At 44.2% G+C, this 27658-nt stretch overlaps 1 protein-coding gene across 5 annotated transcripts in view; it reads left to right on the top strand.

Annotated features, from left to right (window-relative positions):
* The window catches only part of ccdc88ab (coiled-coil domain containing 88Ab), a 109325-nt gene that overhangs the window by 18659 nt on the left and 63008 nt on the right, over window positions 1–27658 (top strand). For all 5 annotated transcript variants that reach the window (XM_080781757.1, XM_080781756.1, XM_080781758.1 and 2 more), the window contains exon 4: window positions 26132–26201. In XM_080781757.1, the coding sequence (XP_080637883.1) occupies window positions 26132–26201 (70 nt within the window). The remainder of the gene's footprint in view (window positions 1–26131; window positions 26202–27658) is intronic.

Below are 27658 nucleotides of genomic sequence, written 5' to 3'. Positions count from 1 at the left end.
CTGTGTCTGTCCCTGGCTGGGTCCCTGTGTCCCTGGCGGTGTCCCTGTGTCCCTGTGTCACTGGGTCTGTTCCTGGCTGTGTGCCTGTGTCACTGGGTCTGTCCCTGGCTGTGTCACTGTGTCATTGGGTCTGTCCCTGGCTGTCCCTGTGTCACTAGGTCTGTCCCTGGCTGTCCCTGTGTCACTAGGTCTGTCCCTGGCTGTCCCTGTGTCACTGGGTCTGTCCCTGGCTGTCCCTGGCTGTGTCCCTGGCTGTGTCCCTGTGTCACTGGGTCTGTCCCTGGCTGTGTCCCTGGCTGTGTCCCTGTGTCACTGGGTCTGTCCCTGGCTGTCCCTGTGTCACTGGGTCTGTCCCTCGCTGTCCCTGTGTCACTGGGTCTGTCCCTGGCTGTGTCCCTGTGTCACTGGGTCTGTCCCTGGCTGTCCCTGGCTGTGTCCCTGGCTGTGTCCCTGTGTCACTGGGTCTGTCCCTGGCTGTCCCTGTGTCACTGGGTCTGTCCCTGGCTGTGTCCCTGTGTCACTGGGGCTGTCCCTGGCTGTCCCTGGCTGTGTCCCTGGCTGTGTCCCTGTGTCACTGGGTCTGTCCCTGGCTGTCCCTGTGTCACTGGGTCTGTCCCTGGCTGTCCCTGTGTCACTGGGTCTGTCCCTGGATGTGTCCCTGGCTGTGTCACTGGGTCTGTCCCTGGCTGTCCCTGTGTCACTGGGTCTGTCCCTGGCTGTCCCTGTGTCACTGGGTCTGTCCCTGGATGTGTCCCTGGCTGTGTCCCTGTGTCACTGGGTCTGTCCCTGGCTGTCCCTGTGTCACTGGGTCTGTCCCTGGCTGCCCCTGTGTCACTGGGTCTGTCCCTGGCTGTGTCCCTGGGTCCCTGGCTGTGTCCGAGCACGAAACATAGCGTTATAGCATTTGTTCACCACCAAGTGTCACTGTTGCACAGCCTAACACACAGACACACAGGCCGGGAGGAGGGCTAGTACAGTACAGTGTAGTATATACTGTCCCCCATGACACCCCCCCCCCCCCCAAAGTGGGTTTAGTACCGATAAACGCTTAAAAGATTTGCGCCGCGGTTTTGCCCGCGGCACAGCGTTGGCCCCGCACACTGTCACCTTTTTCACCTTGGGCCTGTTTGCATGCCTGCATGTAATCAGCCTGATGGGGTCAGAGGGATGTAGAGTTATGGCTATGGTGAACATTATGATTTTGTGCCGACTTGAGTTTTGAAAGTCTACTGTAGCTCTGCAAGAAAGTGACAAACATGGAGCTCCAGCGTAAACGATAACAATATTCCAAAGGAGGTCACCTCCCCATCCTAACCAAAACCAATAATGAGGTATTCCTGGTCGTAGATGTGTACGGTCAAGTTCACTGTTATTTTAATGACAGACGTACGCTGCTAAATACCAGGGTTGGTCTCTTGGGCTGCAGTCAACCGTGCTGCATCAGTGACTCTTACTGTAGGTTGGTGGAGTTGCAATGGAAAATGCAATCACTCTCCCAACACAAATCAGATCAACTCGAGACGCTGCACATGTGCACACACACACACACACACACACGCACACGCACACGCACACACAAGGCATGGCAATATAAACATTTTTGTCAGTGCTAGTAAGTGTGTGTCAGTGTGTGATGTGGCATCCTAACCTCCATCCAGATGTCGGCCAGGCCTCCGTAAACATAGACGACACGCACGCAGCCGCGCGCGCGCACACACACACACACACACACACACACACACACACACACACACACACACACACACACACACACACACACACACACACACACACACACACACACACACACACACACACACACACACACAGAGAGATGTGGTTCTTCTTCTCACGCTTTGCGTTATTAATGTCTGTGCGACTTTCTAAATTAAACAAACGTTATTTTTGGTGTATACCGGTAGTTTTTTCACTACAACCATTCCACACAATTGTGTTTTGGACAAACTTCTTGCAAAAAAAAAAAAGAAGAAGAATCTCTGTTTAGATTTGCTTTAGATTCTGGTAAACCATGCCTGCCTGTCGGCGTCGGTTTATTTTACCAGGTCATCAGATCACACGTTCTGTGTTGCTTGATTCATGGCTGTGAACTAAGAGAGCAACCTACAAAGAGAAAAAAATGATGTGGACATTTGGACTTGAAAGTGTGTGGTCAGAAAGACGTGAAAATGACAGTTGCACGCCGTGTTCGATTGGCCATGCCTTATAGCTGTGATTGATTCACTGTCATGTGAGCGATTTCGCCCCACGCCCAGTCTTAATCCACACTTAATCATTGTCATTTGATGCTTTTATCTTTAAAGGGCTGCAGAAAGACGGAGAGAGTGAAGTGGGATGTGGGTTCTAGAGATGCGTGTTAGATATTATGGAGGGAAGGAAGAAGCATAACATGATGGAGGGGGGGGGGGGGGGGGGGGGGGCTTGGGGTTTCCTGATGACAAGAAACACTCTTCCACTTGAAGCAAGACCAAAGCTGCATAGCAGAATTTGCACCCATTTGTACATGGAGAGGAGAACTCTCCATGTAGGCTATATATACGAAGGACAGCCTAAAAACAAAGAAATAGTAGACCTTTCTCAGTCTATTGAGAACTCAGAGTCACCACCACACTTCCACTTGTGGGAATATGTTTTATAAACTTCTCTACTGGAGAGAAGTCTCCATGTACAGAAAGAGTATTGTTCCGTTATCATTTCACCGACTTTAGTGATTTTATTCTCAGACGTTGAAGAGAAGAAACGATCATGATTGTTATGGGTATTGTAAGGATGACAAAGATATACCGTAGCATTGCTGTCCATGACAAACCAATATTTGTCATGGAATGAAGGGAAAAAATAACCTGTCCTCCAGTTCCAATGTATCCTATCTATGTATGTATGAATTATTTAGTTACAAAAGCAATTATTTTTATTGGTTAAATGTCTCTAAAAGTGGTAAAGACGGACTTAACCATGTCATTATAGGCAAAAAACGGGGACATGCATAAGAAAAGTAGATAGATACAAGGTTTATGCGTGACAACAGCAATTCTATTTAACAGAGATGATTATATTTAACTGTAGGACTGATGAGCAGGCTGTGAAAATGACCCAGTATGATTGAAAAGAAGGACTTTAGGATTGTTAGTGTCTCACTACATTTTTCCAGACAGACGGACGGGATAGAGAGCTTTCCCACGCTACGCAGACTCTTCCCTCTGGCTCCTTTTGAACTCTCCTCAGAGGATGTTCGTCCATCTCCTAACATGAGCTATTTCTGAATGCTTTGGATGGTAATGGCAGTATAATTCAGAGGACTGCAGAATGGAACATTGTACTGGCTCTGTCACTGAGTGTGTACACATATTATACATTTATGAAGTGATTTTGTTTTTTTAGATATGTTTTTATTGAACAGATAAATTATTACAAACTATATGATATGAAATACTTTTTTTATGAAACAAAATGAAATAAAATAAAACATAAAGACAAAAAAGATAAAGAAATCCCTTAACCCTCCCACTCATACTGCTCAGTGACATTGCATACTATATAATAAGATGATAGAAAGCTCATGGAAAACATCTGAAAAGAAAATGGCGTAGTCAACCATATCAATGGTATCCTGTCTATTAATCGTTTCTACTCAGGTAATGGACAAGGGGCAGCCAAACCTTATCAAACTGTCTCTCCCCGTTTCTCAGGAAATACCTTATTCTCTCAAGATGAAGTGTACTAGTCATTTCATTTAACCAGTGCTTAAATGCAGGAGCCTCTTCCTTCTTCCAGTGTGTCAGAATTAGTTTTTTCGCTGTAATCCGACCATATGAGAAGAGTTGTTTCTGTGCTTTCGTCAACATAGGCATGGAGTCTGACAGATGAAGTGATTTTAATTGGAATCTAACTCGACTCCTATCTACAATTGGTACTACTTAATTATCCTTGGAATGTATATAATTCTTTCAGACACACGCACGCGCGTGCACGCACGGTCGCACGCACACGCGTGGCAATAAGTTCAACAGCATGTCCATCAGTTAGCTGCCTAATCAGATCTCAGATGTTGTCTCTAGACAGCCAGTTAATCACCCCCCCTGGGTCATCATGTTTAAACAATGGGCCTATTGTGTTATCCTTAACACGATGAGCCTTCGAAAGCTCCAGCAGGCCTGCTCAAAACTACGTATCCATCACAGAGTCAATGAGGAGGTTAAGTACGGACCTGCAGCATTTGTGGATGACGAGATGGCGATTAGGGCTTAAAGGGACACTTCACCCTTTTTGCAAAATAATATATGTTAATGACATTTAGAAGCTTTAGAACACTTTCCTGGGGGTCTTTATGTGTGTAATATGTGGTTTTAGATATTTTAGATTGTAGCAGTGAGCCTGTTGTCTCTGATGTCATGGACACTGGTCTCACTACCTTCCTGGACTACAATTGACAATTGTCACCCTCTTTGCACCTATCAAACTTAAGCCATAATACAGCTGATTGTGATTCTTCTGATATTCAGATCTGCTGTTCTTCTGGCGCCCCCAGAGGGTCTTAACCCGTTCTGACCTGAGATCAGATTCTAAAAATGTCTTCTACATCCTGACAGTTTTCTGAAAAAGCCATGTTTCTGTGTCAGTGGTTCTTCGATTAAAAAAAGATTTAAAAAAAAATAGCAGACCTACAAACTCATAGCGCGCCACTCGGTGGCGCGCTATGAGCTTGTAGATCTGCTATTTTTCAATGGCTAAAGCACAACATAATGCTAACACCCGAAATGGGTTTCAACCAGTTTCCGAAGCCCACTCGGTAAGCTGGTAATGAGAGATGGGTTAGCCTACTGGGGATTTGGATTTAGACAATGGCGAGCATTTCCGACAAAAGTGGGAGGCTTTTTCATAGCGTGGATCTTAGAAGATTACTTCAATGTACCATGCACGAGTAGACATGAACTCCCTCTCTGTCCTCTCCAACTCCTCCTTCACCTGACAATCACTGAACTATTGGTAATGATGTTTTTTTTTTAGCTGATTATCAGCCACAGTAATTGCCCCAATAAACAGTTCAGTCTTCAGATGGGACACGAATCTGTTTAGAAGCCAAGGGAGAAGACCCTCGACTCGAGTTAAGGAAAAGACAGAAATTGTTTGGGACGTAGGAAGTTACCACTCAGTTCACACGGGTGTGATTTTTTTTAAATATATACAGAGAATTTCACTGTGTCGCAAACGTTTCATTTCCTGGGTCTGTGTCGCTGCTTGCAACTGTATTGTGCGTAGGTAATAATAAACCATCTAATCTATGACACGATTGTGTCCTTATTGGCCTTTTTACCCGCTGTGTATCATTAGCCCTGTTTGTTGGCACACAGAACACATAATCATTTCCGTTTTGACATTATGGTTTGATGAAAGGGCCTTTCTGTGTGCATGTTCTCCCCGTGTCCCCTAGGGTAGGGTCTATACTAGGGTATAGGTACCCTCACAAAAAACATGCAGTAATCCTGGTCTCTAAACTGCCTCCCCCCTGGCCAGCCGGGGCGCCTGATGGAGGGGAAAGGAACTGGTTGGAATAACGTGTTCCTTCCACGCGCTATACGTCCAACCAGGGAAACTCCCCCCTGTCAGGTGTAAAAGGAGCAACTTGGACACTCGGGCATGAAGGAAGCATGAGTTCAAGTCCGTTGCTCTCCTCTTGTCCCCCATATAATATCGGGGACTAGGTTGGTGGAGGGTGTGTATAGAGCCCAGGATCACATTAGATAATTAACACGGGGGTGAAAAATGGGTTACAACACCGTGGGATGAAAATGATAGAAAGGCAACCGCTGCACAGAATGCGAGAACAACAAGGGCAGACGTGCCTGCCTATAGCACTCACACATGATCACACAGATCTAGGGTTCTACTGTCTTCAAGAGGCAGTCCTTATAGGGATACATCATTGACACAACTTGGTTTTAATCCTCTGCCCGGTCTCTCCACCCTCTTCTTCCATTGTTCATTTTATTATCGAGTGGTGCGACCACTCCTACTCGGAGCTTCGTGTGTCCCTGGCTGGCTGTGTACGAGCACGGAAATAGTGTTTGGTTGGTTTTCATCACCAAGTGTCACACACACACACACACACACACACACACACACACACACACACTAACTGTATATATGATGATTTTGGGTAGTACAGTACAGTACAGTACAGTACAGTACAGTACAGGGACCCCCGCACGGTAACTCTGTCATTCCTCGACCGTTTCGGACGCGGGGCGGCTCGCCGGAACCGGGCCGCCCCCCCCTAGGCTCGTTACCTGTCTCAATACCAGGACTCGTTTTATAGGAAGATAATTGATGATTAGAAACAACTAGTAGTCAGTCAGTCTATTGACTACATAAATATATACCACTATATCCAACTACCATTATATTTGGCTTTTATTTTTGTGTTATTTGGCTCCTACTGTCAATGTGTTTTTTAATCCATTCTGGGCGGGAACCCCTTTTGGTGTTGGCATTATGTTATGCTTTGGCTATTGAAAAATAGCAGATCTACAAGCGCTACGAGCTTGTGGGTCTGCTATTTTTGAAACGTCAAAGAACGACTGACACAGAAACATGGCTTTTTCAGAAAACTGTCAGGATGTAGAAGACATTTTTTTTAATCTGATCTCAGGTCAAAATGGGTCAAAGTTAGTTATCGTTCCACCGTGTCTCCCGTGAAGATAAACTAGGGCTACAGCGTTGCAATGTTCTTCTAAAAGAAGAAAAAACGTGTTCTAACAGAACAGGACCACCAGTAGAGCCCCCTTTCCTTCTTTCTGCTGCTAGCAACGGTACGAAGCCGCGCTCTCTCTCTCTCTCTCTCTCTCTCTCTCTCTCTCTCTCTCTCTCTCTCTACTGGGAGATGAGTGAGGAAGTCACGTTATTGAGTTAATGATCTAGCTGAGTCAGTGAATCTTGTACTGTTGTTGAGAATACATTTACTGATTAACCTCCTGCAGGCAGACAGGCAGACAGACAGACAGGCACGCAGGCAGACAGGCAGGCAGACAGACGGGCACGCAGGCAGGCACGCAGGCAGACAGGCAGGCAGCCCGGGACTTCCCGTCCTTCCTTCCCCCCATTTGCTCCTCTCCAATCTTGTTCTACCCACCCCCAACCCCCACTTCCTGCATCCAAACTACTGATAGACTCCCCCTTTCTGAAACCGGCTCCTCGCCACTCGCCCTACACACTTGCCCTCGATATGCGCGTTCACGCGAGGCTGCGCCATATTAAGTGTGTCGTCCGAAACCAAGCAGCCTTGAGTGGAAGAAAAGAACAGGTAACACAATTGCATGATGGTAACCATGGCAACGAATGGTGTCCGTTTCCTGTTTCTGCACAAGGAGGGCGAGTGTATTTCCAAACAGTTTTTTTTTTATACCCAGCACCCTAATCAAGGGAACTTGATTCAGCTGGAGGGGCACTTCCTGACGAGGGAACCTCCCGAGAGCACTTCAAGTCAAGGGACTTGTTTCAGAAAGGGCCTGTGTGTGTGTGTGTGTGTGTGTGTGTGTGTGTGTGTGCAGTGCCCGTGCGTAAGTCGCGTATATCTAATGTGCAGCTGAGCATAGACATGCGTTAACGCCCCGCCTGCCTCTGATTGGCCTACCGACACTGCCCGTCTCGACTAATACAAGTATACGGTATCGGTATGATGCAAGGGAACTGCCTGTAACTTGTACCTTTTTATTTTTGTAGAAGAGGCAAACTCATGCTTTGATTTAATGATTGATTGAACATGATCGCCGTAATATGATTTGGGTGTGTTCTAAATAAAGTGTCTGTGTTGATCATTGTGTTAATTTATCTGTATGTGCAAACGTGAAACATTATTGCACTGTAAAAAGGGTCTCTTTTCCCTTCACCTTTATCCTTTTTTAGTATAATATTAGTTTTACTATAATTAGATTAATACACGATAAATCAACGCTAACGCTTAATTCAGAAGTACACACCCAAATCAAATCATCAGTACATCGTGCACGTGTGTTCAATCAATTATTCAATCAAAGCAAAACGGCATAAACAATGTTAGTTTGGCTCTTCCGCAAAAAATAAGTTGGTGACAGGGCTGCATCCGGTCGCGCGCGCCAAGCTGTCATTCTCCTGTGTTGTTGTTTCCCCTCCCCCCTCGTCTAAGCTCAGCCGCACGTTAGATATACGCGTGTGCGCACACATGCGACACACATGCAGAATGACTTTGTGCAGGTTGTTAAAAGTGGCCCTGGCTAAGATATTTCCATGTGCGTGCGTGCGTGCGCCTGTACAGTAGATTGTGTCGGACGTCTAGACAGACTTACTGCACTATACTTTGATGTCACAGCGTGCTGTGATGATGAAAAGAGAAAAACAGCTGTGTGTGGGTGTGTGTATGCAGGTGCACACTACTGTACATGTGTTTTGTCAATCGACATTTTCAACATTATCGTAGTTGAGACACACAGCCACTAAAGAAGGCATGTTTGGCATCCTTTTGACCATGTAAAAAATACTTAACTGAAAGAACAGAATTGTCTTGAATGTGGCTGCGTTTATGGATATTTCCGCGTGTATCAACAAAAAGTAATTACTGTGACGAAGAAAATCACGTCCTCTGTAGCTGAAACGGCTGCATGTTTTTCCAGTAATCAAATTTCCCCTCTTCAGCGTCGGCTCAGATTGAGGTTTTTCTGGTCTCCCGGGTTCTGCATATAGCAGAATCCTCACGGAAGTCTTCTTGTCCCTGGTGGTCAGTCCAAATATGTCTATTTGGACTGACATCCAGGGACAAGAGCCATTTCTGGGCCTCCTTTTTAATTGAGTGACCTTGGTGTGGCCTGCGTTCACTAGCGGTGTAACTCAGCCCACATCCAGCACAGCAGCGCCGTTTCATTCCCTCTTGTGTTTCGTCTCGACCTCTTTCAAAGCCCTCCAAGTGAATTCCTTTGTCCTTGTTTTTTTTTTAAAGGCCCAGAGCTTTCGTCTTTGGCTTATCTTCACACAGTGAATGAAGTGTTAACTTAACTCGGACAAACGTGTGGTACTGGAGTATGTTAACCACTTATATAACCACAAAGAGATTCTAAATTATTTTCAAATGAGTCAAATCTACGAAACCAAATTGTCGATGCACAACGTTAGTGGCACGCAAAACCAAGTATAAATGACGTTTCTCTGTCTTGTCGTTCAAATCATGGAGTCCTGTAACTTTTCCCTCTGCCCTCGGGCCCTTGACCAGGGCTTCAACGTTTGCTGTGTTCTCTCTCCTATACCGTCTCTGCTTTGGTTTTGGGGCGTGGTGTTAAGGCCGGGAGCTTTCGTTGTTTTGACTGCGTTTAACGGTGAACAGAGGGCTCCGTTCACACTGGGCTGCCCTCAAGGCTCGTTAGGCAAATGGACTGCCGGGCTGACTTGGTCTCTCAGCCAGTGTTGCCATCTTTTGCGAGAGAAATAAGCAACTGCAGCATCAGCAAATGTTCAGATGAACCACTGATGCAATCACACATTCACATGAATTACCCAACATTACATTCTGTAACAATACAGGCACAATATCACATTAATCAGGAAAGGCTTGTATGCTTAAGCATAGAACCGTTACCACACTAGTAGAAGTGCATCAAAGCAATTATGTCTGTAAACATACACATGAAATACACTGTTGTTCAGTTTTTAACTAACTATTATATAAATGCCCCCCCGGGGACCCCCACACGGAGTTGCACCACTTACTTCACACGGGTGTGATTTTTACTTTTCAAATGACTATTTTACTCTTTCATGAACTCAATTGTCCATATTCTTCAAAACGCATCAGTACAGTTGTAGCTTCTTTTCTCACACATTTTACCTTTTTTTTGTTGTTGTCATTGATTTGTCACTGCTATTGAGCGTTCATTTTAAAAGACTACATGGGAAGATGTAGGAACCAAAGCTTTAAACCCTGCCACAATCAACATCCTTTTACTTTAAAACCCCAAATCAGCTTCAATTATAGGTTTTACTGCTCTTTCTTTCTTTCTTTCTTTCTTTGCTTGTAATTTGTTCTAACCTTATAGTGTTTAACACTGGATTCCAAATACAACACCAATGGCAATTGTAATTATTTATTTTAATCAATGAACTTTAGATGTTCTGCGTCAGCTTCCCACATTTGTCTAGTTTAGTAGACTTTGTTACTAGCGTTTTTTTCTTTATACATATTAGTTTGAAGATCTATGGTCTGGTGTGGCTGCCAGTGCCACTGCCTGCTGCTTCCATTGCTGACCTCACAAAGATGCTCTGTTAGTGGCTAGAGTCGGTTCCGACACACACACACACACACACACACACACACACACACGCACACACACAGTCCTGTCGGGTCAAACACAGCCATGGATGGATGTTTTGTTTTTGACTTGGACGCCATGGTGGAAAACACTAGGAATGCATGTGTGTTAGGGCATTAAGCAACTAGTCGACTAGTTTACTAGTAAATCCACTCGTTTCCCCCCCCCCCGATTTTGTAGGCCACACGATCAGGTAGATTATAGTTGTAGTCACCAATGTACACAGTTTTTACAAATATTTATTTCCAAATGTTATTATTATTATCTTTTAACATAATAGGTGGTTAACCCATTCTGACCGGGAACCCGTTTTGGTGTTAGCCATCATGATATGCTTTAGCTATTGAAAAATAGCAGATCTACAAGCTCATAGCGCGCCACCGAGTGGCGCGCTAAGAGCTTGTAGGTCTGCTATTTTTGGAAAAATCGAAGAACGACTGACATTTTTAGAATCTGATCTCGGGTCAGAATGGGTTAATCAGACCAGTGTGTGTCCAGTGGAAACGTCGTATGAATCTGATCTCAGGTCAGAATGGGTTAAACAACTAGTAAAAATGACTAGAAGTGAATGCCCATAATGTGTGTGGTTCCTTGTTATTACTCATTGTTGCGTTTTCATCAAGCCAGTGGTTCTTTTTATTGCTCTGATTCTGTTCTTTATTGCTTCCGTAACCAAATGTGTTATTTATTCCTTTGAACATCATGGAATTCCCTGTATGTCTATACATTCTGGCATCTTTCTTTCATCATCAGAATCATCAGAACGTACACATCAATTTGTTATCATGTAACAGCAGGCCATGAGATGGCAGGTAGAGCGGGGTGATTTAAACGGTGTTACACTTTTGTTTATTTACCGGTAACCACATAATTCAGCAACATTACAATCATTGTATGTCGTTTTAAGACGTCGCAGCAAGGAGAATGATTTGGTTATACCATTTGAAAATGTAAAAATGTCAATATGAATATACAATTTACAATTTAGGCATTTAGCAGACGCTCTTAATCCAGAGAGATTTACAATAAGCAAAAACAAAAAGTATGGCAATACATCACATACATACAAAGTAGTTATCATGAAACATGCGTAAGCTAAGAGCGTAACAGTGGAATATCTATGAAACTATACATATACAGTATTATAAACTGTACATACTATACTATATGCTGTAAAGTGCTATGACTACATACAATGCAAGTCTGTATAAAATGCTATCCAAGTCTACAGGAAGTTCTATCTAAGGGGCTAGGGTATATGTGCTACGGGCCATGATGGAGTCTGAAGAGTTGGGTTTTCAGACTACGGCGGAAGATTGGGAGTGATGCTGCAGTTCTGACTGCAACAGGAAGTGCATTCCACAGTTTTGGAGTGCAGAGTTTGGGACGTGTGGAGCGTTTTTAGTGAAGGCACTTCCAGCTTCCCCGCGTTGGCTGATCTGAGTGTGCGGGAGGTTTTGTAGGGTATACGATCATACTTGCAAGACATGGGGGTGGCAACCTTTGGTTGCTTTGAATGCCAGCATCAGAATTTTGTATTCTGTGTGGGCAGCGACCGGGAGCCAATGAAGGGAGACGTGTGAGAGTTTTGGCTGGTTGAAGACCAAGCGAGCTGCGGCATTTTGGATCAGTTGGAGAGGCTTAAGTGCACATGCCGGCAGGCCAGTAAGGAGGGAGTTAACAATAGTCAAGTTTTGACAAGACTGTTGTCTGGATTAGGAGCTGGGCTGATTCCTGGGTGAGGAACGGTCTAATTCGTCGTATGTTATAGAGTGTGGACCTACAGGATCGAGTGACAGATGTGTTGTGAGTTTTGAACGAGAGCCTCGAGAGCTGACTGTCCAGGACAACACCAAGGTTCCTGGCTGTTGGGACAGACGTTACCAGGGCGTCGTCTACGGAGATCGTTAGCTCCCGCATAGGGCAGGACTTAGCTGGGAAGAAGAGAAGCTCAGTCTTGTCTGGGTTCAGCTTGAGGTGGTTGGAGGACATCCACTGTGAGATGTCAGCCAGGCATGCAGTGATGCGCTCTTCTGTACCTGAGTGGAAGGTTATAGTTTGATATGAGCACAAATCAAAGACTATAGTCATCATGACCATTAGCTCACAAGGGTTGTGTTTGGTTGAATATCTGGGTTTTGGGATGTTGGGTCACTATTTGTGTGCCGAATGGTTGCATTGTTGGATATGCAGCGACACACGGCCACATTTTGAACACCACTCAATGTCAAGGTCCTGAGAGAACACTTTGAACCCACAAGCGGTGGAAAGTGACTAAGGCCATTTGTAGTAAGTACGTATACTGTACTGTATGGTACCCCACTGCAAGTATTTGACAGCTTTAGTTTCCAGTTACTTTGCAGATTTAGATTTGTCTTTAGTTTTATACTAATTAAAACATAACCGATCTCTGAGCTCACAGTGTGCTGCATCACCACAATGTGTTGTTGCGCTTGTAGATATTAGCTTGATGCCAGTACTTTTTTTTTTACTCGAGTAACATTTTGAGTAACTGTGCTAAATGCTACTTTTTACTAAAGTAAAAAAAATCTGTACATTAGTTTCACCACTAGCCCACAACCACACAAAGCATTGAGAGGGTGGTCAAAATGGTGACTGAGGCTTCTGCTATTTACTTCTAGCCTATTACGATGTGAAGAGCAGAATTTACAGTCTGTGGTGTACAGTAGCCGTTTAACTATCTATGCGAGGAGCTAGTTTTGCATCCAGCAGTTGGATAGTGTTGTTGTTGAACGAAGAGGAAGCCAGAAGCTTCTCTTTTTTTCCCCATTTTGTGAGGGGAAGCAGAACAGCTGGGATGGATGCGTCACTGTGTTTAATATGTAGGCCTACTGTGTACATGAGCCACTACAGCAGGATGCCAATTGAAACCATTTTCAGTTAAAACCCATTCTCGGGGTGTTGGCATTATGTTATGCTTTAGCTGTTGGGAAAATAGCAGTCTTTTTCAGAAAACCGTCAGGATGTAGAAGACATTTTTTTTAGAATCTGATTTTTTTTAATTAATATTAATACGTAAAACTTATATTGGACTAGCTTTCGGTGCTTTATTTCCAATAGATCAGTGTAGAAAGACAGGAAATCAAGGGCAAGGGAGAGAGGATGGACATGCGAGGCAACGCAGGCTGAGGGGCCGGATTTAGGTCCTTGCACTCGCATAAACGAGCATATGGTCTCTGCACTAACTGGCTGAACCACCTGGCAAGACCAAATCAATCGATATTGTAACCAGAGAACTTGTGACGAAATTTGCTATACGGTAACTCACTTAAGAACCGCTGCTTGAAGTGGTTTAGCACTTTGGAAAGGTATAATGATGGTATAAAGGGATATTTCACTTTTCAAAAAAATAACTTGGGTCATTTCATCGTCTGCTCCAGGCTTTTCTGAACTCACCGGACATTTTCTATGTCGCTCGATTCTGTATTTTTTACTATTTTGATATTCATTGTGGCTGTCACGCCCCCCCCTTCCTGTACTATTCCTTTGACTTCACACTCTGTTCAAATGGAGTGTGAATTCTAACATGGTTAAAATAATATCTAAATACTGAATCAAACAAAAAAAACCTGTCTGGGGTGTTCACAAAAGCCTGAGTAGACGATGAAATGACCTTTTTCTTTTTTTTTTAATATATCCCAGTGATGTAAATAGGTTTTCAATGTAATGGGTCCTGGAGGCTGGGACGGTGGTCGGTGGGCAGCGGAGCCCACCTGGCTCTCTCCTACATGTCCAGCCTGGGGCTCGGTGGTAAAAAGCTCTCTGGTTGATAGATGACATCAGGAAACAAAAGAGAGACGACGCTAATGCCTCATTTTCCTCCTCCTCCTCCTCCTCCTCGTGTGTGTGCAATGCGATCCGTCCATCATGCTGGTACCTCTTCTGCTGCTTTACTGTCGTCTCCAGACAGAAACACATGCCGAGTTTAGAGACGATGACCTCAACGATTATCTCAATTATAGGTCAACGGACAGACATTTCATGTTGATCCTAATCTTCCCATTAATAGGCATTTTCTCTTCCGACTTTTAGGACATTTTGTTTCTCCGACGTAGGTCCGTCCAAAACAAAGAATTATCAGAAATCTTTTAACCCATTTTGACCTTCAGATTCTTAAAAATGTCTTCTACATCCAGTTTTCTGAAAAAGCGATGTTTCTATGTCAGTCGTTCTTCGATTTTTCAAAAATAGCAGACCTACAAGCTCGTAGCGCGCCACTCGGTGGCGCGCTATGAGCTTGTAGATCTGCTATTTTTCAATAGCTAAAGCATAACGCAATGCTAACACCAAAAGGGGCTCCCGCCCACACAGATGATCACTCTGGCACGAGAGCAAGCCTATATTTGTCAGAATAAACACAAACGCACGTTCTGTGAGTGCGGACTATCTAAAGCGCTTTCAATATTGGCGCGCTCTCGAGGCACATTCTATATTTAAAGTTGTCACATCACGACTAGTCATGGCGGCGTGTTGTGTCTGAGGTTGTAGATGCGTTATTCCTGGGCCCTCTGGCAGTTGTGCTTGTGTTTGTTTGACTGCAGTGTACGGGTTGCTATAGCTCTGGTCCATAGCTCTAATGCATTTCATTTAGAGCTATGTTACTCTCAACTTCCGCCGCTCGCATGAATGCAGACCAGCCTCTTCTCTTTAGTGTAAATAAAAAGAACGTTTTCGCTACTCACCAAAACAAAGGCGAGTTGTGTCATTAGAAAGCCTACTTTCCTTAGTGGACGCACTCTGAGCCCCCCACCACACGTATAAACTGTACTTTTAGGCCAAAAGGGGATTTTGTTTCCACCGAAAGAAACAAACATTTTTAGTTACTCCGCTGCGCCCTCTACTGATATTGCCCAGAGAACTGCCTCATAGAGAATATTTTTCCTCCGGTGAAAAAAAAATCCCTTTCTGGCCAAAAAGTACCGTTTATACGTGTGGTGGGGGGCTCAGAGTGCGTCCACTAAGGAAAGTAGTCTTTCTAATGACACAACCCGCCTTTGTTTTGGTGAGTAGCAAAAACGTTCTTTTTATTTACGCCAAAGAGGAGAGGCTGGTCTGATTTCGATTTGAGATTTAAAACGGAAAGCCTTACTGCGCAGGGCAGAATCGTAGAAGCAGTAGAATAATAATAAAACTTTATTTGTAGAGCACCTTTCATGACATGAAATGCAGCTCAAAGTGCTTTACAGAAAAATGGAGGGTAAAAGAAAAGCAAGGCAACAACATTAAAAACAAGCAGTAATGCAATACAGTGAGGACATGAATAACAAAAATAAAAAATAAAAGATCAATTAAAAGCAATGTTGTAGAAGTGGGTCTTGAGCTGAGCTTTAAAGATGTCTACAGAGGCTGCCTGACGAAGGTACAGTGGGAGCTTGTTCCATGCCAACGGCCCGTAGAAGCAAAAAGCTGCTTCCCCGTATTTTTTTGTTGCCATTTTTTTTGGCAAAGCGAGCAGGCCAGCAGTGGAAGACCTTAGGGGGGCGGTTTGGGACATATTTAGGCAGGCAGTCATGTAGGTAGGAAGGTGCGAGACCATTGAGAGCTTTATAGACAAGTAAAATAATTTTAAAATCAATCCTAAAAACAACCGGAAGCCAGTGCAGTGATGCCAAAACTGGAGTAATATGTTCTCTCATCTTAGTTCTAGTTAAAACTCTGGCTGCTGCATTTTGGACAAGTTGTAATCTGTCAGTTGTTTTCTTAGGCAGTCCTGAAAAAAGTGCATTGCAGTAGTCAAGCCGAGAGAAAACAAAGGCGTGGATTAGCGTTTTTGCATCGTCCAAGAACAAAATTGGCTCTGATTCGTGCAATATTTCTAAGGTGAAAAAAGGCAATCTTGGTAACATGATTAATGTGTGAATTGAAATTCAATTCAGAATCAATAATAACCCCCAGGTTCTTTACTGTACTGTTACTTTCTACAGTCAGGTTACCAAGTCTGCTTATTATTGATTTTATATAGTAGAAGGCTATGGACCAGGGCTAAGGTTGGTAGTGCCTTGTTCAGAGAGCTAAACAATGAGGAAGCTTCTAGCTCAGTGATTGTCCAACCCGTTTGCCGTGAGGATATTTGCCCTATTATGGTAATAAAAATAAAAAAGTCATGGTATTTCTTTCTTTAAATCCGTAAGAATTGAAAAAAATTACTTTGTCCAAGCCGGAAAACACAATTGATTGATTGGCCGTTGAAATAAATACGCTCAGAAAATGCACATGGCTCAGCCATATGGCCACTTAACACGGCTGCCGTGGGTGGGCCAGGTGGGTGGGCCAGGTGGGTGGGCCCGGCCGGGAACACCTTTTGAGATTTTCATGTTGGCCCGGATCCAGAAAAGGTTCCTATAGCTGCTTCCACACATGGAAGTGTAGATATGTGGGGAGGGGTCCTTCCTATTGTCAGTTCTGATAGGAACCGCCCCTCCTCTGCTCTCCTCTGCTAAGCTAAGCTCCTTTGCAGGTTCATAATGCAGGTTCATAATCTCAGCAAGGGGGAAGTCCGCAGTGCCGTACTCAAAGAGACCGCATGTGCGTATGTACATGGATGTGTATTTGTGCACGAGCCCACACACACTCTCTCGCATGTCAGATTCCCCGGGATGCAGAGAAATAAGCCCGTGCTTCGGTTACCATGGTTACTAACCCCATGTCTGCAGAATGGGTGTGATTCCAGTCTTTTCAGGGTTCAGACGCGCGCGCACACACACACACACACACACGCACACACGCACACACACACACACACACACACATAAATACACACCAACACAGTTGCAGTACAATTAGACCCCTGTTAAAAGCTCTGTCGTCAGCGGAACTCGGGGTTGGGTGGGGGTTGCACATAGACACACACAGACACGTATGTATGTGATGGGGGAGGCTTTAACACACACACACACACACACACACACACACACACAGAAACATTAATAAAAGCCTGAGAACAACACACTCTCTTCCTTTTTTTGCACTCTGGCCGTGTGCTGGCTGCAACAAAAGCGCACGTGTGTGTGTGTGTGTGTGTGTGTGTGTGTGTGCAGTGCACGCTACTTTAGCTGGCAGCACACGCCGGTAGGATGTCAGAGGCTAGAGGTGAACCGTCTCCATCAGCACAGTATTCAGTGTCGAGACGTCTCATTTTTTGCGGCTTACGCCTTTTATTGTTTTTTTTGAAGGGACAGACAGTAGGCTGACAGGAAACGGGGGAGAGAGATGGGGGGGATGACACCATAGACTGAGTGTAAAACATATGGACAAAGCGTTCCGCGGGTCTAACATGAACGTAAAGTGAAGCCTGTCAGTCCTTGCAATGGAAGTCGCCATCTTTCTAGATCCGTTTGGGCCCAGCTGGCCCATTGGCTGGCCCAGACAACGAGGCGGGACTTCCCCCCCCTTCTTCTTCGTTAGTTTTTATTTTGACTCGAGTGGATGGGGGATCCCGTTCATAGACTGTAACGGTAGCCACGCCCTTCAGAACATGCACGACTTTATGGTCATTTTTTTTTATAAATGGGACCATAATTTTCCAAAAAGAATATTATGACATTAGAAATGAGACTTTAAACTAGTGACTGGAAGCAAAAAGTATTCATGACCATGTTTATTAAGGTAATACAGTCTAGGTGAAGTTGGGCCCAAATACATGGACTTCTATGGGGCTATGGGTTTTTCTGGGTCCAGTGATAGCGCCACAACAGGCCATTATATGAACTTTCATTTCCTTAGTGGCTTCACAAAATATCTGTCTGACTGCCCCCCTGGATGACACGCAGTGAAGGCCGTGTCGGGCTCGGGAGTCGAACCCGCGGCCACACTGCGACTGGATTACCAGTCGGGGTGCCCAGACGGTTACGCTACCGCCTGGGCTTGTATTAATTTTTATAGATACAATTTACAATTTAGGCATTTAGCAGACGCTCTTAATCCAGAGCGATTTACATTAAGCAAGAACAAAAAAAAGCATGGGAATACATCACATAAAAAACATTTATCATGAAACATGCCTACGCTAAGAAAGTAATATAATGAAACTATACATATAAACTACTATGCTATACATATGTACTATGACGTGCTATGACTACATACAGTGCAATTATAGTGCTGTCTTCATAACATGCTATAAGTCTGTGTCAAATGCTATCTAAGTCTACAGAAATGCTACGTATTACCCCAAAACAATTTGAATAGATTGAATCAATTAGTCTGGGTTAACCCCCGAACGCCCAGCGTTATTTAATCCATTTAAAATCATAGGCTGCCCAGTGATTTATAGCAGTGGAGCGACGGACCGGATGCTCTCCCGGATGTGGCTGAAGTAACCGGATGTAGCCAAAACACTCTCCATGCGATCGACGACAACGGGAGATGTGGTTTGATTCTACCGCGACTGGACCGTGGCGGGGCCGTCTAACACCACAATCTTTTCTTAGAGTTGGACGGAATGATATTAGATCAAGAGTTATTCACGTTTTTAAGCTTTTCGATCTCGTCGGCTAAAATAGCGGGGGGGGGGGACATTTTCGATGACGTCCCAACCTGGAGAAATAACATTGAATGTTGCGCAACAGACGCTCCCAGCCTGTGGAGCGATGCGATGTCCTTTGATATCAATAAATATTTTAATAAATAAATATTTTTTTTTCATCAATCTCCGTCCTCCATCCTAGATCTGCTATTTTTCCAATAGCTAGATTATAACGTAATGTTTCAAAAACACCAAAAATGGGTTAACCCTGTATTACTTGGTTGTACAATTGTGAGTTGTGCCATGCAAAAGTAGAAAGAATTACCGAGATCACGGCGAGTTCATTCGTCGCAAACGAGACAAGATGTCTTGTTTGAGATGTTTGAAATAATGGTATAATTGCTTTTTGCTTTTTAGTCGTATATCGCCCAGCCCTAACACAGCAGACCTGAACCCGAGTGCTGACACAGCATGATAGATACAGTGTACAGTACTTTATTTAAGACTATGGACAATAGGGCTGTCAGTTCACCTCTATAATCCAATTCGAATTTCATTGCTTAATTATTTGTAATTTTCGAATATATTCGAATATTTACATTGTTTATTTTAGCTCATATTTAGCCTATAATAATACACGTGGCTGGCATGTCTTGTGAGTTTTGGGAAGTGCATAGTTTTGACAGGTCTGCCTTCTGTGGACAGTGAAATCCTGACCATTAAACACGGGCAGAGGCAACGATAAAATCTATCATTCATTGTGAAGCCAGCAACATGTTGATGCAAACAGAGTAACAGACGTGTACAGTAGCTGCTCGGCCTGCTCCAAATGATATTAGCATTCGTCTGTGTCTGCCCGTGTAAACGCAGCATCGAGTGTGTTATTAAGGAGGACTCCTTGGCTTCTAACGATATGGACTAATGTTAGCTCCCATGCTAACTAGTTGCTGCCCTCGTCAGAAAGAACACCACAGATCGGGTGGAAGATGCTGATATCACTTTGCTTGTGCCCGTGGATGGGAAATGAGATTTAAAAGGCTATAGAAGCGTGGATGAAAGGCAAGCACAGATGTGCAATAAAGTTGCGTCGTGAAACTGTATTATGATTTTCGTTCTACCGGCGATTTCTGTCTGCGTAGTATACTAGTATCTATGTATGTGTTACAAGGGTTTGTGTGTCTGTGAATAAATGGGCTACAGCCAGTAAGCCCGCCCACCCTGTAGACTGTCTCTGATTGGCTTACCCTGAAATCTGGCCCTACTTTAGCCAATCAATGACCTCTTCTGCGACGTGACCGGCGTGCACCTTTTCACATGCAGTGGAAGCGGCCGGGGAGATTTCACAGCGGTAGATGCGTTACTCAATACATTTAGTGAGCGGATAAAATAACATAAAACAAAATAAAAATATTAAATAGAATTAATAAATTATAAAAGCTCCATTCGAATGGCAATTTTAGCTTTCGAATATATATATATTTTTTAATATTCGAATTTCTTTCATATTATGAAATTCGTTCTGACAGCCCTAATGGACAAGAGGCCGACTAAACTTCAAGTTGACCCGATCGTGTTTGTTTGAAATATTGGAAACATTGTCCCCCCCCCCCCGGAGATCAGCGTAAAGGAGCGCCAACTCAATACGTTTGGAGTGCTCTGCTGAGACACTGCATGGACATACAGTAGCATGTACACTACAGTGTGTGTGTGTGTGTGTGTGTGTGTGTGTGTGTGTGTGTGTGTGTGTGTGTGTGTGTGCGCGCGCGCGCGCATGCGACTGTGCGCGTGCAAAACTGCATGCTTGCAACCAGGGTAGCTCTTGTGGAGGTCTGTATGCAATAGAAGAGGAATCCGTGCCATGCTGGAAACAATAATACGGCATAGAAGGAGGTGGGGGGTGTGATGTGAGAAAATCAAAGTAGCATCTCTCAGTCTCTCTCGCTCTCTCTCTCTCATTCTCACCCTCCCCTTCTATCTCTCTCTCTCTCTCTTTCTCCCTCTCTCTCTGGGCTAAATGGCACACTTTGGCCATTAATAGAACTTACACTGTAAGAATATGGAATAGGCCAGATGAAGGCTTATACGGTAACATGCACAATCATTGAGTTCCACGTCGGCACCTTTTCCTTTGTCATAGCATAAATACTACCGAGGGGGGGGGGGGGCACATCATCATCATCAAATCACCGCCATGACATTCTCAGTGTGCTCGCTGTTCTCCCTCTCTCCTAGACGTCTTGTCATGTTTTATTCATGAGAGCTTTGCCGGTGCAAGCCAATCCATGTGGAATATTAGTCTATACTGTACCTTGGATTACTTTAGCATGCAGCTAATCCAAAATGCCATACATAAGTAGCCGTAAGCGCAAATGTGGGAAAGCACGTTATACTAGCGCACAACCAATACCTTATGCCACCGGTGGCGCTCGGCACGCCCTATTTTTTTATTTTTCAAAATAGCAGAAATTGGCAATCTACACGCGGCCACATCACATCGTGATGCCGTAAAACAAATATAAAAATATATATATATATATCGTAGCTCTCGTGCACATCCAGGTGGAGGAGGTGCTGGTGTATAGGCGAGATATTGTACGTGCTTTGCCACGTACGTATATACGCAGCTTTGTCGGGCTGAGCCGACACTGTGAAACGTGTCCTGCAAATAAAAGGACACGCCGTACACTCGTCAGTCGTCACTGGAGTGTATGCGGCTTCCTTCCTGAGAGGAGCATTTTGGAGGTCTGCTGTACAGTAGCTACAGTACAACGCTGCGACGTGAAGTGCTAATTTAACTCTTTGACAGTCAAATGAACACCCGAGGCTTGTGCAGAGTAAACGTGTGGTTGGGTTCTGACACATTAAGACATGGGCTGAAACAAAAGAATTATAGCACAGCCTGAAATGCTGTTTGCACAGCGAGCATATGTTCCTTCTAGAGACAGTGCGTGCGTGTGCGTGCGTGCATTGGTGATTCACTCCTCCTGTGTGGTAAAACTGCAGTCTGTTTTGACGAATCAGAAAAAGGAGAAGTAGTCTAAATGCACAGAACCAGATAGGCAGCTGTTTCCCAAGTGAACAGTCTTTTATTTTATTTTTTCCAATTTTCTCTTCGTCATAACTTGTAACAATGTAATAAGGTTAGCCATCAATAAGCTACAAGCTTCCGCCTATACCTTTTCGATCATGTCAAAATGAGTTTAATACATGGTTCTTCTTGTAATGTTCCAACGGCACAAGATCGAAATAAACCATTCGTTCATAACGATTACCATACAGTAGAGTGGCCACACAGTACTGAATAACCGCCTATAAATCACCTAAATGCAGTACACACACTTTTATTCGAACAGAATACAAAGTATATAGAGCTCTAATCTTGCACTGCACAAGACCACGTCTCTGTCGTCTGTTCCACAGCTTCCGCTCAGTGTTTTCTAGCATTAAATAGGTCTGGTAAATGTATGACGTTTTCCAATAATATGATTTAAAGAGGTTTAGAGCAAACATGCTAACAATGTGGAAACGTATCCCATTTTCACATTCCACACTTTTGGAACGTTTGATGGCTATATAGATGCTACAGACACTCTGACTTCAGAAAGGTGGACTGCTGGAACTGACTGGCTAAATGTGTTGACTGCTGCAACCTGGTCTCGGTACCCAGGCTATTATTTCTGTTGGCTTTCAGCTCAAAAACGAAAAGCCTGGGGAAACCCATTGGAAGATTTGGCATAGGAACTAGGGCTGTGAATCTTTGGGTGTCCCATGATTCGATTCTTGGGGTCACGATAAAAAATAAATAAATCAAAAGCATTTTTTTTTCTCCCCCAGATTCAAAAGGATTCTCTATTCGAAAAGATTCTCGATTCAATACACAGGATTTCATCACAATCTACTCCAGTCTTGAACTGAAGTGACTACAGTAACCTCGAGAATGACTGAAGACACGATGTTTTACTGTGATCGATTTTTGGGAATTGTTCATAACGGGAACCGCGATTCTAATTCGACTTGATTTTCTTTTTGACACCCCTAATAGGAACAGTGTTCATTTTTCCAGGATATTTTGATTTAGTCCTATAGTCTACCTACTAACCAACCAATAACGGTGCAGAGGGGGTGTCGCGGGTGCTCAGATCGGTGAACCAATAGGATCCACCGCCTGTTTTCGACCGGCACCCACCCACCCCTCTATAGAGACCAGAAACCACACAGGCTGGGCCAGGCCAGGCTATCGGTCAACCAGGCCACGTACCGTTTCAGCCATCTCTGACAAGGACGGAGAGTTTGAATCACAGTCGTGTGTGTCTAGATGGAACACATCATCGACGTGTATTCATCACTCGCTATCCCTCAAATTAATGCAGCTCAAATTGACTCGCCTGCGATCCGATAAGAATCATTCAATAACCACATTTATATATATATATATATATATATACACACACACACCACGTTATTAAATAAATGTTTTTCCTGAGGTACAAACGGAAAGATGGAATGCATTGCCTCGTCTTGGCTCGCAGGACAAGGAATACATCAGGAATATTGGGGTTCAAGATCCTACCAATCCTGTAGTCCCCAGTGAAGGAAAACCATGGCAACCGTGCCAATAACCAGGGGCATGTACCAGTAGCCACACTTTGACCTTCACTGTGTTTGTGTGTGTGTGTGTGTGTGTGTGTGTGTGTGTGTGTGTGTGTGTGTGTGTGTGTGTGTGTGTGTGTGTGTGTGTGAGGGGGTGAGTGTGCGTGTGTGTGTGTGTGTGTGTGTGTGTGTGTGTGTGTGCGCGTGCGTGCGTGCGCGAGGTTGGAGTGCCTTTTTGTCCTTCGTTCTTTTGACTTCCGTCCTCTGTGCTGTCACTTGGCCTAAACCTCTTATAAATCTTCCACACAGTTTTAATTGTCTCCGCTTCTCTCTGGGTGTTCCCTCACCCTTTTGGTCTCCCCGTTTGCCTGCCTGACAAAATGTCTTATTTCTGTAGGGCTGCGAGCGGTTTATCACCATACCTCCCTGCCTCTGTCCCATAACATCCTTGATCCGCTAAGCGTCTCTGTGTCGGGGCAAACGGCTAAAGTCTACCCTAGCCCTGGAACACTGCTGTGGGTGACGATAGAACCCTGGCTTATAGTTTCCATAGTAGAATCTTTTTTTTTTGTTGGAACAGATAGATACGAATTTTACACTACAGACAGTAATCCACATAACTTGATAACCGTTCCATGGCAACTCCAGCTTATACACCTGCAGAATTCCCCACACCTGCCATTTGATTACTTGGGTCGGTTCAGTTTTCACAGTCCGTTTGCACTCTTCAGACATTCTCCACACATTCTCCACAGACGTTTTTACCACTGCACAAGGACTTTCCTCACCTGACCTCCCTCCATATTGCCTATATATGGCCAGACAAGGACAGGCAGATATAGAGAGCTCCATATATGGGCATAAAAGGGACACAGACAGATGGTTAAAACGCTATTGCATAGTACGTTGGGATATGCATTCCAGATTTTCATTGTTCCCATCTTGCATCGTTTCCCAAGTAGGCCGGTGACCGAATAATATCAGTAAAGGCATATTTATTATGTGTGCTTTCAGGAGGGACTCCACACAAACTCCAATTAATGTAAATATGCCGGATTTAGCTCCACACAAACTCCAATGTAAATATGCCGGATTTAGCAAGAATGCTAATTTCCACCCGTTGTTCCCGGAAGATGTCAATGCAAATGATAGTAGCTTATGTTAATGTATGTGCCCGTTTGTATCCAAACACACCAAGAGGCGTGCGGCTGAATCAGGAATGTGTGGTTGTATAGCACATTGTACATCTATATTGTTTCAGTGAGGTACCGGTATGCGCTGTATTTTATGGTGAGGTAATGCAGTATTTATATATATATGGCAGATGGTTTTGATAGGAGACGGTCTGTCCACTGTTAGATAAGCTTCTTTCTTATTGCATCATTCAGCATACAAACTGAACACTCTGAGCATGGAACACTCCAGGAGCTGGGTCAGACCAGTTCAGACTGCTCTCTGCCATCATGGTAGACATGAAATATTCAATGCAAAACGCCCCACACGTCCTTTCTGCTCAAGTGAACTTACGTCTTTCCTTTCGGTTAGATCTGCACGATGTTCGACTTCACCTGAAATTATATTTTGGGCAGGTTGTTGTTGAGTTTTAGGCTCATAATAATGATGTTCTATAATATGCATCTTCGACAATTGAGAGTGGATTTGCCTTGTCCTAGCTTGCGTCATTTGAATCATGGATATACGGAAACATGGCTGAAAGACTATAGCTTGTTGATCGTGTTCGTAAAACACTGCGACTGTAGTCTTAATCCTTACTAGCATTCGTGATTTAAATAAAGTAGATTAGGCTGGAAACTGTGTTCTCATCCTTTCTTGCAGTGCAAGTGTATACGTGACGAGTCTTTCCGTTACATTTTGGGGCGGGAACCCCTTTTGGGGTTAGCATTATGTTATGCTTTAGCTATTGAAAAAATAGCAGATCTACAAGCTCGTAGCGCGCCACCGAGTGGCGCGCTACGAGCTTGTAGGTCTGCTATTTTTGAAAAATCGAAGAACGACTGACCTAGAAACATAGCTTTTTCTGACAACTGTCATTTTCAAACAGACATTTTTAGAATCTGATCTCGGGTCAAACTGGGTTAACGCACCAAACCTGTCAGTCAGTCCGTCGTTCGCACATGTGAATGGGAGGCCTTGCGGCAAATGCCATCCAAGCCATTTAAACCCACATAAATACCAGTATCACTTGCATCCCCAGCCCGCTCACCACACACACACACACACACACACACACACACACACACACACACACACACACACACACACACACACACACACGTTACATTTCCAGAGTATGCACACATACTGTATATTGAATGACCTCACCTGTATGGATTTGACTCTGACATCATCGTGTATGTGTTTATTTCATATCATGCCATTTTGACCCACGACCCAACAGCTCATTTCCTTTTAGCGACCTAGTCATGTTTGGCTGCCCCTAAGCCAATGGAAGGCTGAACCCATACTCTGAAACGCCGTTGGCAGTTAATGATACGCGTGCCATTCTTCTTTTTTTTTTTTACTTAAAGTAATTGTTCTTATAAATCCAGTTCTAAACTGACCTTGTTTCAGGTTATTTTGTCTTCAGCCGAGCACAGAGATTCACGTATGAACCCACAACATCGTTATCCAACCTCATGGTGAGCGTCTTTCTGACCTGTTGTCCCCCTCCTGTTTTGTGCACTAGGAGATTCTCCAGCAACTTGTGATGATGCCTCTACCCAACGTGTTGGTACTGGGCCGCAATCCACTCACTGGTATGTATTCAACCCATTCTGACCTGAGATCAGATTCTAAAAATGTCTTTTACATCCTGACAGTTTTCCATTCTGACCTGAGATCAGATTCTAAAAATGTCTTCTACGTCAGTCGTTCTTCGATTTTTTTCAAAAAATAGCAGACCTACAAGCTCGTAGCGCGCCACTCGGTGGTGCGCTATGAGCTTGTAGATCTGCTATTAGACTGAGTTAGACTTGCTGGGCTAGTTGAGATGACCATGGGACAGGGACGTGCATTTGAAGGGCACCGGCTGGAAATTTGGAATTATAGAAAACCTTTTTATTTTTATTTTACATTTCTACCCAGATTTTGAGGATTATCTCATTTAAAAGAAATATATAGGAAATGACCCAAGCAGTCTGCCCTGCAGCCCAAATTACTAGTAAGTAAAATGAGCAGTTTGCTTGCTTTGCGGTTATTAATATTAACCCATTCAGGCCTGACGTCGAAATAAAAAAAAAAGAATCTGAAAGATTTGAGGCACATTTTAACGATAAAAAAAAAATAGCAGACCTACAAACTCATAGTGCGCCACTCGGTGGTGCGCTATGAGCTTGTAGATCTGCTATTTTTCAATAGCTAAAGCATAACATAATGCTAACACCAAAAAAAAGTAGGCCTATCGCATTTGCTTGATTGGCTTGATTGGCCTAGAAGTGCCTATAGCATTTGAATGAACAATATAAAATGTGAACACATAGCCTACGTGAAATGACATACGTATACAGTGTATGACTCAGACCGGTTCACTTCACTCGTTCGGTGTGTGTGTGTGTGTGTGTGTGTGTGTGTGTGTGTGTGTGTGTGTGTGTGTGTGTAAACAAATGTCATGTGCTCAGTTTAGTTTCGATTGTGTATACACGCCGGTACCGTGCACCCAAAATAGCCAGGCGACACGTTGTGAGCTTGTAGATCTGCCACAATTGTGTGTGTTCGCGCACTGTGCACGCCCGCACGGCACTGCAAGCAATTAAGAAAGATTTAGTGCAGATGCGCTCATTGCGCTGAGGTTCAGAGCCTCAGAGGGGAATTCTTTCAACATTAAATGCTACATTCCAGTTCGGGACGGAAGAGGGCACTTTTCTCCGACAGTCAAAAAGGCAGGGGCCCCTTTCATGTCTATCTGTGCACGTGCGTGCGTGCGTGCCATGATCATGCATCAATCGCCTAAAGGCATAGAGGACTGTAAAGGTCAGAAATGCCCATAGAAATCTCAAAATCAGAGCGGGCTGCTGAGGGCTATAGGCAGACATTTCCTTCCTAAATTGTTTCATATTTCGCGTAAATGGCAGCTCAGTCAGTTATGCTCCTTGTGAGGTCTCAAGTTAAAATTTGACTCCCTCCCGGTTTTGTCTCGCACGTCTCCCCTCTCTGCCTTAGTTTCTTCTTCTTTTTTCCTCTCGCTCTCTCTCCTATTTAAAGGATAATTCCATCC

The sequence above is a fragment of the Protomyctophum bolini genome (genome assembly GCF_963924005.1).
Source record: "Protomyctophum bolini genome assembly, chromosome: 14".
Taxonomy (NCBI): Eukaryota; Metazoa; Chordata; class Actinopteri; order Myctophiformes; family Myctophidae; genus Protomyctophum; species Protomyctophum bolini.
The sequence above is the reverse complement of the archived record's forward strand: the minus strand, read 5'-3'. Positions and strand labels throughout refer to the sequence as shown.